Source organism: Euphorbia lathyris, chromosome 2 (assembly GCF_963576675.1).
Source record: "Euphorbia lathyris chromosome 2, ddEupLath1.1, whole genome shotgun sequence".
Lineage (NCBI taxonomy): Eukaryota > Viridiplantae > Streptophyta > Magnoliopsida > Malpighiales > Euphorbiaceae > Euphorbia > Euphorbia lathyris.
Window position 1 is genome coordinate 138,771,248 of NC_088911.1, and position 13,718 is coordinate 138,784,965.

General features: G+C 32.8%; 1 protein-coding gene across 1 annotated transcript; it reads right to left on the bottom strand.

The window, feature by feature from the left end:
* Positions 1-9,842: 9,842 nt before the first annotated feature.
* LOC136220093 (nuclear poly(A) polymerase 3) lies at positions 9,843-13,419 on the bottom strand. The gene is made up of 10 exons (XM_066007785.1): positions 13,018-13,419; positions 12,852-12,929; positions 12,658-12,765; positions 12,518-12,580; positions 12,260-12,421; positions 11,920-12,033; positions 11,738-11,800; positions 11,322-11,627; positions 11,033-11,197; positions 9,843-10,640 (listed from the first exon to the last, which is right to left on the bottom strand). Exons 1-10 carry the CDS (start codon positions 13,285-13,287, stop codon positions 10,245-10,247), a joined length of 1,725 nt encoding a protein of 574 aa, XP_065863857.1. The 5' UTR covers positions 13,288-13,419; the 3' UTR covers positions 9,843-10,244.
* Positions 13,420-13,718: the final 299 nt, after the last annotated feature.

A 13,718-nucleotide genomic window follows, 5' to 3' on the forward strand; every position in this document is an offset into this window, starting at 1 on the left:
ACACATTTACTTTGCGTTAACGGTCAACTTTTTACTTTTAAAGAGATCAATTTGCTGAAATGGCGCGTTGATTTCGCATTGATCGGTTGTACACTTTTATGTGCAACATTGAAAGTTGGATGTAAACGGGGTGGGGTGGGGCGGGGCGGGGCGGAGATTGGAGTTCTCATTCCTGTTCCCCGACTAAAGGGGGAATCTCCATACCCGCCCCGTGAAACAAACGAGGACAAAATTCATCCCCGACCCCACGCAAATATTGATTACTAAATTCATTTATCTTAATTTAGATAAACATGACATCTTAATTTAGTAATCAATGTTTGCACGACCATTATTTATTCATATTATGGGCATACCATATCGTAACAAATACGTACATATCTCTAGATACCATGTCCAATACACATTGTCATAATAAATATCCAGTGTGTATAGATCATGTGATCAAAGTAATCGTAATTCATATTTCGAATCACTATATTAAATCAGGACACAAAAATAGTGAGTTAGTGTCCAAATTTTCGATCGCTATTTTGGTCGCAATGATGATTTAGCGATCGAATACAAAGTAGCTCGTTAGTAAATATTTATGGTACGATTTTCATGATTTGTCACAATATTTGCGACCAATTGTTGGCCGCTAAAACTGAACCTAAACCATGAGATAAAAAAAAAATGAGATATAAATTAAACCGGATAATATTATAATTGTAGATTCTCTCATCATTAAAGTTTTGTACGTATGCTAGGACATAAATTCGAGATCTAACTTAAGCGACTTGAAACTTTTAATCACTAAAATCAACCTTATATGACATTTCGTATTACTGTGCATTTTGGATAAAAAAAAAAATTTCTCAATTTTACCTTATTCACGGCAAGAGTAGTGATTAGTATTTTTTTTTTTTTTATATACAAACAATTTTAATTAAGACTTATTAATTAAAAGTGATGATTAGTATTAATGCACCCAATTTTAGTTAAGAAGTAATTATTTAAGAAAGAGGGTAAATTAGTTATCTATACTATATATATATATATATATATAATATTCGAAGCAGAGAGAAAATTAGAAAAGCATTTTAGAGGAGTTTTTGCTGATTTGGCAACATCATATAAGCTGTGTTAGAAAATGGCTTTGTTATGTTGAATGAAAAATGGTTTTGAAAGTATGGGGTATATTTGTCTTTAACCATTTTGCTCTCAAGAGTACTTTTACAATCCCACATGGGAAACTAATAACCCTTTGAGTGGGTATATATAAAATTAGGTTTTAGAAGCCTTTAAATTGTGTTAAGTGGTTTTTAGCAAATATACAACACGTGCTCGTTCGCGCGATGCCGCCTGTCCCGACTGGACTATAAATACAGTAAGTTTTCAGCTTTTACACAGTTTTTCTTTCAATCGTTTTTTCTGGGCAATTAAAATACTCTTTTGCTGTTCTACAATCTTCGACTTTGAGTGCACAGGTTCGAAGGTTTTCTGTGTTAACCTTGGGGAGCGACTGGAGTTACAGATTGCACCTCGGTCTGCCGAAATCGCTTTCAAGGCAGTGGCCTCCGCCACGGCACAGTCCGATTTTCGTTCTTAATTTCAATTCCGTTTTTTCTGTAACCCTCCTTTATTTCCAATAAGCTGAATCTAAACTCCATAAAAAGAAAAAACGTGTAAAATTACAGTACAATTTTGTAACTTTCCTTCTTAATGTGAGTTTTCTCTTTCTTCATTTAATTAGTTCAGCTATTTTAATTAATCTTAAATTTCTAAACTTTCACCGTATCTGACCCTTAACTTCCCTCATCCTCTCCTCTCCTCTCCATAAAAAAAAACCCTTTCCATTATTTCCATCAATCACTGTTATTTGCTTATATACCTTAAATTACATGGGAGCAATTTAGTATTTTATTATTTCCGATTTCATTTATTCTGATTAATATCACCATCATTAATTCTAATTTGTTATATCTTCTATGTAATTATATAATTTTTTTTATTAATAATTAACATTTAATGCTTTAATTTACTTGCATTTTTTTATATCTTTAATTTACTTGCATTATTTGATTAATCTTTATTACTATTAACGAGCATTTAAATTTTGATTAAAATAAAAGGCAGAAAATTTAAAAGTTATAATTAAATAATGTTACGAGTTAGTTAAAGAATAAAACAATAACCCAATTTTTTTGGTCAAAAATAATAATAATCAAAATCAAAATAACAATATGAAATTTTAAATTACAAATTATAAATTTATTCAAACAGAACGCGCGGCCATTTGACTAGATTTAATAATTTAATTAATATTTATTGATTTTAATGAAAACCTTAGATAACTAAAAGATTTAGAGAGTATCTCATAATTCGGGTAGCCCCAATTACTGATATTTAGTTAGAAAATCAAGTGGAACTAGACCGATTTTTATATATAATTTATTCGATTGTTCGGTTTGAGACTCGTTAGATATTTTTTAGATGAATTCTCTTTTAGTTAAATTTTTTTTATTAGGATTCGAATCAGACACCCTAACTTAAGAGACTCAATATCCTCAATTCAATTTTTTTTTTTTTATGAATAAAAGTTTAGGTAAGGGTAGGTCTACCCACTTCCAAGATCAGGGCAAATCACAGACCTCGATAAGGGTTTACAGTGGAATTTACAGATTACCTACCAATGGGGGTTAAATTTTGACGGAGTGAGGAATCGAACTTCAAACCTGTCAAGTAGAGGTTCATCCTCAATTCAACTTTAATTTTAATTGAAATGGAGTAAAACTTCTAATTAGATCATATAAGAATGAAAATTCTAATTATAAAATAGAAATTCTTATCAATTTAGAATCCTTGGATAATCTATTTTTAATCTGAATAATAAAATAATTCAAGTTCAAATTAAAATAGAATAACATCCAACATATATTTTCAATTTCTTGTCATGATAAAATAGATATTTCCAAATTGAATTACTATGGTTTTAAGTGTGAAATTGGAATTTTGTTCATAAATTCATTGTAAATTACAATGTAGAATCTTTTAGAATTGGATCATATACTTTTTTAGATTTGCAAAATCTGTGCCTTATATCAAAATTAAACAAACATCCCATTTGCTTTTAACTCCAACTTCTTTCCATATATTACAAATTGAGCCTCCTAGAAGTTCATAGTGTTGTAAATACCTGAGAAATTAGTAAGAAAATATTATAAAATTGAAAAGATGTTTCGTGTACGAACCGCTATCTTGAAAGCGATTTTTGCAGATCAAAGTGTATTCTAAGGTATTGTATCAGTTTAATCACTAAGTACGTGGTACACGTGATTAAGGTACTGAGGCTCTGTTCTTTATCGCTGAACTGAACTGAATTGAATTGAGCTGAACTGAATGCTACTAAATACTGAACTAAATTTAACTGAATGCTACTGAATACTGAACTGAACTGAATTTAACTGAATGCTACCGAACTTAAACAAACTTAACCGAACTTAACAATAATGATGATATTAGAATTTAAAATAATTTTAATGATAATATTAGACATTAAATTATTATAATAATAAATATATTATTAAAGATAAAACTAAATTGAATATCAAATAAAAGCTCGGCGTGATAAAAGCCTATGAAATTAAATAAAAATGAGTCTAATTTAAATTAAAAATAAAAATTACATACAAATATAAATTTACATATAATTTAAAACCTATGAAATTAAATACAAATTTTCATATGAATACAAACTCTTAACTTTTTATTACAATTAAGGGTTAAGGTGTAAAAATACCCCTAACTTTTTGGGTCATGAGTAATTTTACCCCTAACGTCTAAAATGGTGCAATTTTATCCCTAAAATTGATAAATTGGATAAATTTAAGAAATAATTCATAATATGGATGCAATTCCTAATTTTCAAATATGAATGCATACTTTAATTTTATTTTTTTTATTAAACGATATATACTTTAATAAACTATCATTTCTCGACTTTTATCTAATTTATAGATAAGGATAAACTATAAATAATAATAATAATAATAAATTATAGATAAATAATAATACTAAATTAAATATAAATAATTATAATTATAATAAATAATGATAAATTCCTAAATACTAAAACTGAATGCTGAATTGAATTGAACGGATTGCTACTGAACTGAATTGAACTGAACTGATTGTTACTGAAATTAAGTAATAAAGAACAGGACCTGAATCAACTTAACCATTTAACCGGGATTCAAATCTTGTGATTGAAATAAAAGGATTTACCCGACTCGAATCTGAACTGTCGGCTTAAAATACTACATAGTTAGACTCTTTTACATTATACATCATCGGCTCCCTGAACTGTCGGCCTAAAATACTACATAGTTAGACTCTTTTACATTATACATCATCGGCTCCCTGAACTTGTTCATAACAGTAGAATGGCTCCCTAAACTTTGCAAGTATCTCACCAGCTCATTGAACTTGATTATTTCGTATCACCGACTCCCTCAACTTGTCCATAAAAGTAGATTAGCTCCTTAAACTTTATAAGTGTCTCACCAACTCCCTAAGCTTGCTTATTCCGTAACAACTAAATACAAAAACTTATTAAATCTAAATTCTAAAAATATATCTTCATCTATTCGGGAGGTAATTTTTCTCTTCTCATATCTTTCAACTTGTTATAAGAGTTAGTGTTACAGGTTTGAGAGATCGAATGTATGATGATTGAGAGTTATGGGCCGTTTGGCTACTTGTTGTTTGTTGTTCATGTTTGCTGGTTGTTGTTCTTGTTTGCTGTTGCCTTTGGAAAAGACTGTTTTTCATAAAAGCAAAGATTCTCTGCTTTTGTAAAAAGCTGCTTTTCAGCGGTAAAGGCAAATAGGAAGAGTCTAACCAAACACCTAAAATGCTACATTTCACAGTGAAAAGGCAAACAGGTGGTGAAAAGTAGGTAAACAAACACCCTCTTAGTATTATAGTTTTTGTATTTAGTTGTTACGGAATAAGAAAGTTTAAGAAGTTAGTGAGACACTTATAAAGTTCAAGAAGCTAATATACTTTTATGGACAAGTTCAGAAAGTTAGCAATACGTAATAATCAAGTTCAAGGAGTTAGTGAGACACTTGCAAAGTTCAGGGAGCCAATCTACTATTATGAACAAGTTCAGGGAGCTGGTGGTGTATTAGGCCTAAAGTTTTCTATTCCCTTTTCTCTTATTTACTACATTGTATTGTATCATTTTCATAAAATTCTACTTTAATCTCTATTATACTTTTAAATTTTCATTTTACCTTTATATTTATTTATTTTTACTTTTTTTTATCATTAAACTAATTTTACTTTTGATCTTTATATTTATTTATTTATTTAAATCCTTATTACAAATAAATTTATTAATTCTTAAAAACAAAAAAGTCTAATGCATCACTAGCTCCCTGAACTTATCCATAAAAGTAGATTGACTCTCTCAACTTTATTAGTGTCTCATTAGCTCCTTAAACTTGCGGTATTACCAGCTCCCTAAACTTGTCCATAAAAATAGATCAAATTTTGCAAGTGTCTCACCAGCTTCCTAAAGTTTATTCTGTAATAACTAAAGACAAAAACCATAATACTAATTCTTGATACTCGTACATTCGATCTCTCAAACCTGCAACACTAAATCTTATAATAGGTTAAAAGGTAGGAGAAGAAAAAAAATTACCTTTCGAATAGATGAAGATCCATTTTTAGAATTTAGGTTTAACAAATTTTTGTATTTAATTGTTACGAAATAAGCAAGTTTAGGAAGCCGGTGATACAAAATAAACAAGTTTAGGGAGCCGGTAAGACACTAAGGCCTTGTTCTTTATTACTTAATTTCAGTAACAATTAGTTCAGTTCAGTTCAGCAGTAATCAGTTCAGTTCAGTTCAATTCAGCATTCAGTTTCAGTAATTTATCATTATTTATTATAATTATAATTATTTATATATAATTTATTATCATTATTATTTATTTTTATTTTTCGTAGGCAAAGGAAAGAAAAAAACAAAAACCAGAAAAAATTAACCCGGGATTAGCCTGGGAAAGCTAACCTCAACTTGATCAGCAGAAAGCAATGAATAAAGGAAGTCCGGAGGCGACGAGAAGGTAGAGACACCAAGCATCCTCTCCTGACCCTCAGCAGCAAGGCGGTCAGCAACCATGTTCTGCTCTCTGAAGACATGCCCAAAATTGATGGTATCGATGGAGGAACATAATCTTTTGATCCTTTTTAGTAAATTTTGGCTGCCTAAACATATGGTCTTATTTTCAGAGATAGTTTTAACTGCTTCTATGTTGTCAGATTCCACAAGCAACCTTTTTAAACCCAGGTTCTTAGCGAGCCTAAGCCCAGAGAAAATTCCCCAGAGCTCAGCAGTGAAGGAACAACCCACTCCTAGGTTCTGAGCAAAGCCAAACACCCAAGCACCTCCAGCGTCTCTCAAGACTCCACCAACCGTGATCCTACCATCCGAAAGACAGGAGCCATCAGTATTTAATTTCACTGTCCCTTCCCCAGGTTTTCTCCAACCCAATAACTAAACCACCTTCCTCTGGCAAGTAAAAGGTAAACCCTTCTCCTTAAAGCTTTCAATAACAGTATTAATTTTTTTAGAAAAATAGGCAAGTAAATTAGGAGAGATAACTGCTCCTTCTCCAAAGATATTTGCATTCCTCCACTGCCACAGCTGGTGACAAACAACAGCAAAGAGAATAGCACCATGCTCAAGCTCAGGTAATAACAAATCTTTAACTCCATCAGTGAACCAATCCTGGCCAGGATAGGCCAAGAATTTAGGCAGCAAATAGCCCGGAAGAACTTCCCTCCACACCTTATTGCTCTTTTCACAGTCTCTAAGAGTATGGCAGATAGTTTCAGCCTGACCTTTACATCTACTGCAAGTATCAGCCTCCACTAAATGACATCTTTTCCTCTCCACGTTTGTGAGCAACCTGTCTTTAGCCCCAAGCCACAGGAAACTCCTAATCCAGTAGGGAACCTTCAGGGTCCAAATGCTCTTCCAAGTAGCTGAAGGAGGATAATCCGAGTTAGTAGAGAAAGCCTCAAAAGCAGATTTACAAGAAAAGGCCCCGTTATTTGTATGGGACCAACAATGACTATCCGTATCATCCTCCTCACTGCTCACTTTAACTCCCCGGATCTTCAGGAGCGACTCCAGATTAAGGTATGCCTCAAAATTGGACCAAATCCAATCTCCCTCGGAGTCCACCACATCGGCAATACTCCAGTGACGGATCTCCATTATTTATCTATAATTTATCATTATTTATTATTATTATTTATCTATAGTTTATTATTATCTATAAATTAGATAAAAGTCAAGAAATGATAGTTTATTAAAGTATAGATCGTTTAATAAAAAAAAATTAAAGTATGTATCCATATTCGAAAATTAGGAATTGCATCCGTATTATGAATTATTTCTCAAATTTACCTAATTTATCAATGTTAGGGATAAAATTGCACCATTTTAGACGTTAGGGGTAAAATTATTCCTGACCCAAAACGTTAGGGGTATTTTTGCACCTTAACCCTTAATTGTAATAAAAAGTTAAGAGTTTGTATTCATATGAAAATTTGTATTTAATTTCACAGACTTTAAATTATATGTAAATTTGTGTTTGTATGTAATTTATATTTTTAATTTAAATTAGACTCATTTTTATTTAATTTTATAGGCTTTATCGAGCCAAGATTTTATCAAGCCGAGCTTTTATTTGGTATTCAATTTAGTTTTATCTTTAATAATACATTTATTTATTATTGATATTATTATTATTATTATTATGAGCTTATTAATGTCCAATATTGTCATTAAAATTATTTTAAAGTCTAATATCATCATTATTGTTAAGTTCGGTTAAGTTCGGTAACATTCAGTTAAGTTTAGTAGCATTCAGTTAAATTCAGTTTAGTATTCAGTAGCATTCAGTTCAGTTCAGTTCAGTAATATTCAGTTCAGTTTAGTTCAATTCAGTTCAGTTCAGTTCAGCTTTTTTCAGCGATAAAGAACAGAACCTAACAACGTTTAAGGAGCTGCTGTATTAGGCCAAATAAAAAATTATTATGGAAAGATTTTATATTGTATCATGTAACGTTAGAAGAGGCTTAATACATTATTAAACCTTGTGAATTTGGTCCAAAAATTGATTAATTGGTTCTCTGGATTAATTAAAGCGATTTATTAACCACTTGAATTTGTTTAAAAATGTTTATTGACTTTCTAAACTTATTGTGAACTTACTTGAACTCTTAAAATAAAACACATTTCTATTTGTCCAATCCTTTTTTACTTTGCCACATAGATCAAGACTCTGTAAATTTAGAGAGATCGGTTTTTCAGGGAGTACTAATAATCAAACAGTAAACAATAAACAACAAACAATAAAAAGTAACATCAAACAACACGTTAACCAAACGAGCTCTTAGATCAAATTTAGGGAATTTTGATGTATTAATGGGTGTTTGTTCACTTCATTTTCTTCCCGTGTTTGTATTTTCATATTAAAAATGAGAGTTTTATATATTTGATTAGGGAACTGCTATTTGTTTTTTTATACTTGAAAAATAGTTTTTTCTAACGACATTTAACAAACCATAACAACAAATATCAACAGATAAACCAAACGGGCCTAAGCCTAAAGCGGGAAACATGGAATTGGTTGAAACGGTTTACAATGAAGAGTAATTTGGTATATAACCTTACATTACTTTACCTTCAAATCAAACACAATTACATTATTTAACCATCACTTATCTTACCTTCCATTCAAACACAACAAGTTATTTTATAAACCTCACTTACCTTACCTTACCCTACCTTACTTTAATTAATCCCCATCCAAACAAGCCCTTAATCAAATAAACTCCACTAGTATCAATATGTGGATGGAAAATCTTAACATGAAAAATAAACTGTTTGAAATTAAATGAAAAATAATTATAATGAAATAAGGTGTAAAAATATTTTTAATGTTCACAGTCAAGAATAATCTTATCCATAACGTTTAAAATTATGCGACTTTATCTCTAACATTGACAATCAAAAGTAATTTTACCATTAACATTTTATAAGTTGAGTTGATTTCAAAAACCATAAAAAAACAGTTATTTTATTTCCATATTCTGCGTCCGTTGCATATCAGTTAGTTCTAATTTTATTTTCTTATTAAAATTTCATAATACAATTACAGATTAATATTTTTAATTTCGATTAAATATTTAGTTTTTTCTTGTCGAACTCGTACAGAACACGTTATAATTTTTTACTTTTTTTTACACATGTATAGATATGTTTGTGACTAATGAGTGATAAAATGACACACGTATACAATGAAGATTCATGATTGAAAAAACACAATTGATAAATTATTTCTCAAATTGACACAACTTGTCAACATTATAAATAAAATTGTTTTTGACATTAGAAATAAAATTGCACCATTTTATAAGATAACTCTTAACTGTTAACGTTAAGAATATTTTGCACTTAATCCCAATTATAATTCAAGCAGATGTTTCTGCCCGGATATGTCAATGTAATTTATTTTCTAAAATTAGAGATGTCAAAATGTGCTATCATATCATAATCGTACTATATGATTCAGATATTCCACGTAACTATATGATGTAAACGCAACAAAAACAATAATTAAAAGAATTGTCTCTATAAATTATATTGTCGTATTAGATGAATCATCACTATAAATCACTATTTAGAACGTATCTTATCAAACTTATTGTCGTGTTAGATGAATTGTTTCTATAAATTATATTATCGTCTTAGAAATTAAGAGCACTATTTAGAGTGTTTCGAAACTTCAAACATAAAATAAAGTCATCTTAAACCAAACCATATACAAGCTAATAATTTCCGAACAATGCGGGGCAACTGTAAAAGCAACTTCCGAAAGCTACAACTAGCCATTTTTCCAACAACAAAGTTAGCGGTCAGTATTAGAGAGAAACGACTTAAGGGGGAGATAGTTGGCTCGTAGGCCGCCAATTGGCCAAAACAATGACAACTCCGAGGAGGCTTGGCCGAAACAATGACAACTCCGAGGAGGCTTCAGCAATGGCCAGAACAATGACACAACTCCGAGGAAACAAGGAGACAACTCCGAGGAGGCTTCAGCAATGGCCGAAACAATGACACAACTCCAAGGAGGCTTCAGCAAAGGGCGAAACAATGACACAACTGCGAGGAGGCTTCAGCAATGTCCGTCCCCATGAGACTTGGTGTCTCCATTAGTATCAGCCACGTAGCCGACTAAGTAATCCGGAAGATGTCTCGAGTACGCAGGGACTCTCGGCTTGTCAACAATCTTCCAACATGCTTTCATGCTCTTCTTCTCCTTTCCACTTTTGTTTTGAGCATAATTTATAGGCAGTTTAGATGCCAGGATAATGGATAATGACATCTTTCTAGGAATTCCATAGTAGTCTCTGCATATATTTTTTAAGAAATCTTCCTCAACAGATTCTATATCTTTGAAGTTACCCCTACTCGGATTTAATCCCCAGTAGAAAACGACATTTGGTTGGGATGTTTCCGTGTCAACGTATTCTCTGGGGCACGGGTCGCAGAAACCTTGCACCAGCTCAAGCTGAGGGGTACAGAAAAGCACAACACAAGAATGGTGAAAATCATTAGAAATGGATAGTAACTATGAAATAATCAATTTATGCATGCCTTGATACATATCATGTCTCTCTAACTTGCACTCAAACGCCTAATGGTCCGTTAAACTTTCAGAACGCTCATTTCGGCCACTCAATTTGCTTAAAATGTCATGATTAATCCCTTATTTCCAAGTGGGCAGTACCACACACGCCATTGGCATTGAGGTGGCAGAAAAGGTTGTTTTAAGCAAGTTGAGGTGGCGGAAAAGGTTGTTAAGAAGTTGAGTTGGCGGAACAGTCTTTTCAAGCAAGTTGAGGTGGCAGAAAGGTCGTTTTGAAGACAATAAACTTCAACATGAAAAGGTAAGTCAGTTACCTTGAGAAGTAGACTGCGAAATCGTGACTTAACCCAACCCACCCAGTCTCCAAGCTCATCTTGATCCGAAGCAGCTAGATAAACTTTGACAAATCGGCTATACTTCTTTGTATAAGGAAAAGGCTCGAAAACGCTTTTCCAATCAAAATCAGGCTTCAGAACATCCTATAATGCCATGAAAACGGAACAAGATTATTCGCCTAACAAAACTAGCAGCAATCTAGGAGAGCAGTCTAAAGAACTAATCATAGTTTAGAACATAATCAGGCTAAACGAAGGGCAAGTATACCTTGGTCAAACCATGGCCTCGGAGAAGCTCTGCTCTGATCTTGTAGAATGTGCTTCTAGTGATATTAGAATGACAGTACTCATTTTGACTACACGGCAAACATATAGGCATGAAGGATCGAGGCTCGTTAACGTTTCTAGCTAAAGATATCGTTCCAACTTGCAGCATTACGGGTGTAGGCCAAGGCCAAGTGGCAAATGTACTAAAGAATATTGATAATAGGATACTGATATTGGCATTTGGATGATTTTGACAAATAAAAGCAGCTAAAATTGCAATATGAATTCCTCCCAGAAAACCATTTAACTGCAAAAGAAGAAGAGAAGAACAAAATATGAATAAAGTATTTAGTAGAAAAGCTGTTATATACTACAACTAAGGCAAAAGCGCAACATTAACAAGCACATTGCACATACATTACCATACACTCCGCGCCTCTTCGCCCATAGTTTAACACATCGTAGCATTGATTGGAAGTTCTGAAATATATCAATTGAAAACCACATGAGATATGCTAACACTAAAACAGTCTTAGCAGTAACTACCTACACCATATTATAGATAAGTTCTTGAATGGAGTGACTAGATTAAGTCCTACCTCCAAGTTCGGAACCAACTGAAGAATCTGCTGATTTGCCCGTACTCCAGATAAACTCTTCCAGCTGGTTTCGTCAATATTGTTCAGGAAGAAGGGGTTGAGCACATCCAAATTCTGCAGTTCATAGAAAGTTAACAATACAGGAAAACAAAGAACAATTATTAACATTTTTGGAGCAGTGGAAAGATACAAGGGACAATTCTTAAAAACATTATCAGAAACAAGTTATTTGAAGGGAAAAATATAAGATACAGCAATTAAAGTATCTATAAATCACGAACACTTCAATCATCAAATTCAGAGGAATGCTATAATTCAATTGCAAGGTTGTCATGCTCACATCAGGAATGGTCAATAGTTTGAGCTGAGCATATGGAAGATCAACTGATATCCCATCAAATTTGAAGCGCATCAAAGGAACTTTTGCATCCTTCACGCAATGGATATCTGATACTTCTGGTCTGCTTTTAAACATGTTTCGCAGAACTATAAAGAAATCATCCTACAAACAGTACAAAGTAGAATAACTTTGCATCAAATGCAAAAACTGGATCCAAATCGAAAAACAAAGTACGCAAAAACGAAAATAGACACTTACAGCCATAGTGGCAAAGAACGGACCAACACATAAAGCATCAATATCAGACTCCGGACCATAAACCTGGACACCAATTAAGCAGATAATCAGTCATCAATGTAAGATTCGGTTCGATCCATATGCAATTTTAGAGAACTTACACCAAGTCCATAGGATCCGTATGTCAATATTGTGGCTGATGTAGCTCCAATTTGTTCTCGGCGAAGTTGTCGCTGCCAAGCAACTTTCTTAGCCCATGTCGCCACAATCTGGAACAAGATATCAAAGTTAGGCATAACAGAACATCTCTGCTTAATCAAATTCGTAATTCCAGCTTTTTGAACCCTAAATTCACCTTCGTAAGACTCAAAATAACATTCCTCCTCTTTTCCTCCTCTTCCGCAGACGGTAGCAGTCCCTCATTATCCATCAACTAAAAAAACAAAAAAAAAAACAAAAAAAAAACTCAAAAACATTTTCTGCCGAATATACAAAATCGAAAAGAAATCAAGAAACCTTACCTTCAGAAGCGAAATGGATGATGATTCCGCCTCCATCGGAAACAAGAACGGAGACCAACCGCAGCCAGAATGAGAAACCACAACAGGTGTTGGAGCCGGTAGCAGAAGCACCGGCGGTGGTTGATTGTACGGAAACACACCCGGACGGTGATGAAACTGAAACCTAGGGTTTAAGACACCAAATGACCTATCAACGGGAACAAAGAAAGGATAGAGAGGCGGCCTGAGAATCACGTCGTTTTCGTTGCTCCGGGGAGCATTTTCTGCCATTCATAAATCTCCTTCAAACGCTTCCGGCAATGAAAATGTGCCGTTCAGGTGCGCTTCTTCTGATAAAATTTTTATTATTATGTTATTTTCCTGAGCTTGAAATGAAATTGAAATTGAAGTCTGAAATGACAGTTTTTGCAGTTTTGAAATTGCAGAGACGAATAGCATGACATTACAGCTGCACCGAGAGATCTTCGGTTGCCACGTGGATGATATTGTGACGTGGCTTGTTATTTTTGTCCTTTTCAGTCCACGTGTTGTACTCTTATTCGTCCTACTAAGAGGATATTAATTAATTAACATCGAATTATCCAAATTTACTCTCTCTGTTTTCATATCAATCTACCTAAATTTCTGTTTTAATTTCCATAAAAAGGAGTTCTTGTTTGAATTTTTTTTTAATTATTCTTGTTTGAATTAGATATGCTTAA